This window comes from Prionailurus viverrinus, unplaced genomic scaffold, assembly GCF_022837055.1.
Source record: "Prionailurus viverrinus isolate Anna unplaced genomic scaffold, UM_Priviv_1.0 scaffold_35, whole genome shotgun sequence".
NCBI lineage: Eukaryota > Metazoa > Chordata > Mammalia > Carnivora > Felidae > Prionailurus > Prionailurus viverrinus.
The window spans coordinates 2,664,325-2,669,798 of NW_025927605.1; the positions used below are offsets into that span (position 1 = coordinate 2,664,325).

The following is a 5,474-nucleotide window of genomic DNA, read 5'->3' on the forward strand; positions in this document are numbered from 1 at the left end:
CACTGCTTTATTCTTTTTCTTGCAGGACCTGGTGTGAACTATTCAGGGTGTCAGATTACGTGGGCTAAATTTTGCAAAGTAAGCCATCTTGTTAAATCCTTGTCGCTGCCGAGTGGGGAGCGGGAGGGACGCCCACCCGTGAGGTTGTCGGGGACGGCACTGGGCCTGAAGGCTGTAGACTCATGGTCTAGCGGCCCGTAGGCCCTACTTGAGGGTAGATGGGCCTGGGGATTTTGGTGGCACTGTGTCCCTAAGAAGGAAAAGGCTGGGATAGTAGACTTGGCTTTCTCGTTATTCTTCTCTTCAGGAAAACATGGCCGGCAAAGGCTTCTCCTTCTGGGTCTGGCTAGACAATATCATTGATCTTGTGAAAAAGTACATCCTGGCTCTTTGGAATGAAGGGTAGGTTGAAGCTCTTGTGTCCGGCAGAGTGCACATGTGTAACACGTCACCTGCTCTCAGCAGGCCAGGGGCGGGACCCCATCAGCCCAGATCTTGTTGCTGTTCTTTGGCTCCAGGTACATAATGGGTTTTATCAGTAAGGAGCGGGAGCGGGCCATCTTGAGCACCAAGCCCCCAGGCACCTTCCTGCTAAGATTCAGTGAAAGCAGCAAAGAAGGAGGTGTCACCTTCACTTGGGTGGAGAAGGACATCAGCGGTAAGTTTGACTCTCACCCGCCCCACCTGGTGGCAGTTGCTGCTTCCGCTGTGGCCACTACTAGTTTCAAGTACCTATTGCCCCCTAGTGGGCAAAGATGGGCTTCGCACTCCCCTGCCTTGGACTTGTAAAAACATTTTTCAGTGACTTCTTCCAAATTCTTTCAGCTGGAGGATTGTTTGGCAATTTTGTTTTGCTTTCTTCAGGAGCTAATATTTGCCTACAAATTTCCGATTTAAATCTCATTCTTCATCTCCTTTCTAATTTATCCTGTTAATCTAGCTCATGCAAGTAGTTATTCAGGTATATTGCTGACGACCCAACTGGGTAACCTCTCCAGACGCCAGCTGAGCACTTTTATAGTGCCAGGTGACTGGGCAGGATATTTGAGGCTCAAGAACTAGGTTGGCATAAGCCATTCCTTTTCAAGGAAAAATAAATCAGGTAGTTTTCTCTAAGATTACCTGGCCATTATCCTCCCTTCCCATATCCGATGACAGGCAAGACTCAGATCCAGTCCGTGGAACCATATACCAAGCAGCAGCTGAACAACATGTCGTTTGCTGAAATCATCATGGGCTATAAGATCATGGATGCTACCAACATCCTCGTGTCTCCGCTGGTTTATCTCTACCCGGACATTCCTAAGGAGGAGGCGTTTGGAAAGTATTGTCGACCAGAAAGCCAGGAGCATCCTGAAGCTGACCCAGGTAGTTGTTGATTTTCCGCGTTGGGCACTTTTTCTGGGAAAAAATGGGAAATTGCAGGATTCTTGGAGGATAGGTAGGTCACTGCCCAAAGAGCCTGGTGACCTTTATTCCTCTTATGGGAAATAAGCACTCAGTAGTGAGTGCTTTTTGGTCGTGGCTGTTAGGGTTGGAGAGAGGAGGGGCATCAAAGTCACTTGTCTCTGTCCTACAGAGAACCCAGCAGGCTAAACGGGGAAATAGACACACACACTCAACTCACCCCAAACATCTAAAATACTGCCGAGAGAGCGCGAGGACAGAATTCTTAAGTAACAGGATGCCCTGCCAGCACACCGCTTCTTACACTGGAAGGTTGGCGACTCAGCCTTGAGTCTAGCATGTTTCCTTTTCCCCATCGCTGAACAATGTGAGCAGTGTCGAGCGGGATGGAGAAAGGCTTTCTGGAGGAAATGAGTGTTAGCAGCACTGGAACGTGGTTTACGAGCAGAGCGGGGAGGGGTGGGGGGCGTGGTGATTGAAGAGGAGCCTGCAAACGGTGGGAGGGCGCGGAATTGGGATTGAGAACATGCAGCTATTGAAATAAAGCGGTTGTTTAATGTGCAAGAGCACAGGTGTAAGTCGTATAGCAAATGTTTCATAGTAAGCTTGTAACCATTAGTCCTCCGCAAGGAGGAGCAGCCCCTCTGGTCTGTGCCTTTGGCACTTGCTGGTTTGGCTCTCTGGATTCTTCTCTGTCCAGATCCTGTTGGGGAGTCTGTGATTTGCCATTCTTTGTTTTTATTTAACTTCCCTTAGTTGGAGAGCTCTTTGAAGTGATCCTTTGAGGGTAGCTTCCACCCCAGTTGCTTTTGGAAAAATTGTCTTTGTGCAAAGAGCTCACACGCACATTCCCACCTGTTCACAGAGATCCCTGTTCACAGAGATCCCGTGCGAGGAATTTCTTGGATGGGGAAGACTGGGACTTGGAAGAAGGAACTTGAGTTACTTGGCAATTGACTTTCCTCTTCCCTTTGTTCTGGTGTTGGGTTTTATTCATACTGTAGAAGAGCTAACTCTCACTTCCTGTCTGCTACTTATCTTTCTTTCCAGCTGGGCTTCAGTTGGGAGATCTGTTTATCAGCCCTGACACTCTACTCTTTGTTCCTTCTGCTGAGGACATTTAGGTCCAAGTGCTGGTCCCTTTGGCTCATTTTGCTTTCAAGATCCAAGTTCCCAATTGAGGCTGTGTCCTCTGTTATCATCACCCATCCTGTGTGACCGGGAAGCAAGGTCCTTTCTTGCTTGGAGTCACTAGTGTTTTCTCAGGGGCAAGACCCCCCCACCCCCACCCCACCCCGGCACAAGAGAGAGGAACTAGTGACTTGAGTGCTTTGCCAGCCTCCCAGGGAGGCAGGTGTATGCAGTGGGCACTGAGGGGCTTGGGGTGGCAGGAACAAGGTGATGGGGGGGGGGGCGCCCTGCCAGTGGAGCCCCTGCATTAAAGTGGGAGTCCTCGGGGACGTGGATCTGTGCCTGTTTCCTCCCATTTTCCATCATGAAAATATTTTTGTCCCCAGGGATAGATGATCTTCCCAGGACCCTTCCTTCCTCCTTACTTCTCCACCAGACCCCACACAGTATTTCCCGATGGCTTGAGGGAGAGAGTCCCTTTTTAGAAATGACAACCCCCTTACCTTACAAATTGGATGAAGTATATGTACAACCTTGTACACAGCCAGAGCTCGGCGTTTAGTCCTGTTTCTCCTTTGCTTCTGCTCTTGCTGAATCTGAGGCTGAAGCTAGTTTTCTCAGCTACCTTGATCACTGGGGAACTAAATCCTTTTCTGTCTGAGATGTCAGCTCCCCACAGGTCTGCGTCACAGTGGATTTAGAAGACACCAGAACCCTGCCTGGGTACATCTTTGGATTCTGCACCGTATGAATCTATTTCTTGGCCAAAAATAACCTTGGTTGGCAGTCCAACGACCCCCTGACAATGCCTTTTCTCAGATTGTCACCATACTTTCTGATCCCTTGGTCTGTCTATAAACCTCAAACTTTTTAACTGTGCTTCTCTCGGCCCACCCACCGGGCCCCATGCCCCCCAAGTGATTTGTTCACCTGACTCTCCCAGATGTCGTGCCAGTATCTCCAAGTCTCCTGGACCTCTTGGTGTAAACATTGAGCACCTGAAATTCATTTATTCCAGTCCTCACATTTCTAAGTATGGAACAAGAATTACAAATGACGGAGATGGATGCCTCCCTCTTCCGCCTCCCTCTTGGTGTAGAAAGTGCTTTGCTCCAGGTCTCCTAGCTGCCGAAGACATAACGAGGCCTGGGCCTCCTGTTTTCCAGCCCAGAGTCGACGGTGCTGCAATACCAGCCAGCCTCCCTTTATAAAGCGGCCGCTTTTTGTGCGGTGTAGTTACCCAACTGGGGGGTTACTCCTATACTCACCTAAAAATGTGGGAGAGGCAGATCAGTGCCGTAGGAATGGAAGGTGTGACCCTGGGCTTTGGAACTGCATTAGCAATCTGCATATTCTCTTCAAGACTTGGTGGCTTTGGTGTCCCAGCAGGACGGGGGTGTTGGAGCCCAGACTGCATAGGCTCCGTTCCTGCATGCAGAGAAGTTACCTAAGAGAGTCGACCAGGCCAGAATACGATCCTCAGACCACACACGGGCAGTTAAATGTTCACATCATCTAGGGAGAGAATGAACACACAAAGGTGGCATTGGTCTAGGCTCAGGTGGGACAAGGGTGTGTGCTCAGAAGTCTCTGCAGCTCTGGAAGGCATAGCAGCAAGAACTGAACTACCCAGCTGCAAGCACCCAGAACATCAGATAGTACATAGTGGTGGAGGGGGCAGCCCTGAGGGGAGACAGGTTCAAAACGATCTCCGCTCAAGGATGGAGGGAGGGGCAAGTCTGCCCTGATGAGGCGGCCGGCTTCCACCTGCCCTCTACCCACAGTGGGGTCACCATAGTAAGCCCCAGTTTTCTTCTTCCCAGGTGCTGCCCCATACCTGAAGACCAAGTTTATCTGTGTGACACCGTAAGTGGCTTCCCTTCTAAATTTGGCCTTCATTTCTGGTGTCCTCAGTTATTCCGGGAGTAGGACACTGGGTGAGAGCTACCCTGAGAGGGGCTGGAATGCCCTGGGCTACGCGTAGTACTCAGAGTGACCCTGTGTGTTTAAAAAGCTTGAGCTTTTATTTTTCTGTTGGAGACCAGAGTTTGATGGCTTGTGTGTGTGTGTTTTGTTCTTTTTTTTTTTTTTTCTCCATTGTGTCTTGTCAACCCGGCCCTTTCCCCTCCTGCTGCTCCCCATTTCCTACAGAACGACCTGCAGCAATACCATTGACCTGCCGATGTCCCCCCGCACTTTAGATTCATTGATGCAGTTTGGAAATAATGGTGAAGGTGCTGAACCCTCAGCAGGAGGGCAGTTTGGTGAGTATTTGGTCGACAGACCTTGCCCTTGGGAGGGAAGTGTGCCCCCTTTGTGTGCCGGGCCCACGGTCCCACGCACAGAGCCCAGAGCTGGCCACGTAGACCGGTAGAGGGAGGTCCTAGAGCCGCGCTGTCCCTTGGAAACCAAACGTGCACCACGCACGTAAGTGCGACTTTTTTAATAACCATATTAAAACCAGTGAAAAGAAACAAGGGAGGTTAACGTTAATGATACATTTTCTGTAACCCAATAAATCCCAAACGCTAGCGTTTTAACACGTAAGAAAACGTTGATGAGATTTTTGTTTTTGTGCTAAGTCTCTGAAACGTGCTAGGTGTTTCACAGCTACACCCACCTCGACTGGGACTGGCCATATTTTGATGCTCGGTAGCCACCTGTGTTTCCAGGCGGCCACATTCAACGGGACAGCCTTAGATCTTCTTTACATGTGGACGGTTGGGAACGAGTTAAGGGAAGAAGGGGACTGAGCCCTTCCAGAAGGCAAGACTTTGTAGGGAGGAGTGTAAATCTGGACGATCCGACCCTGTCTTGGCCGTGGGGGCAGTGGGCTGAGCCTCTGTCCTTTGAAGGGCTCGGGCGGGGGACGGGGGTGCCCTGCCAGCTGTTGGGGCTCAGGCAACTGAACTGGCTCTCCCGGTCTTCCCCCCCAG

General features: G+C 50.4%; 1 protein-coding gene across 5 annotated transcripts in view; it reads left to right on the forward strand.

Annotated features, from left to right (window-relative positions):
- STAT3 (signal transducer and activator of transcription 3) overlaps window positions 1-5,474 on the forward strand; it is a 68,161-nt gene that overhangs the window by 60,563 nt on the left and 2,124 nt on the right. Inside the window, exons 18-23 of one of the 5 annotated variants that reach the window (XM_047845512.1) lie at window positions 26-78; window positions 308-402; window positions 519-658; window positions 1,159-1,368; window positions 4,362-4,404; window positions 4,740-4,802. In XM_047845512.1, the coding sequence (XP_047701468.1) occupies window positions 26-78; window positions 308-402; window positions 519-658; window positions 1,159-1,368; window positions 4,362-4,404; window positions 4,740-4,764 (566 nt within the window). In that variant the 3' untranslated portion in view covers window positions 4,765-4,802. Of the gene's footprint in view, window positions 1-25; window positions 79-307; window positions 403-518; window positions 659-1,158; window positions 1,372-4,361; window positions 4,405-4,689; window positions 4,803-5,120; window positions 5,131-5,474 lie in introns of all 5 variants that reach the window. The other 4 variants (XM_047845511.1, XM_047845510.1, XM_047845509.1 and 1 more) reach the window with 4 other exon arrangements.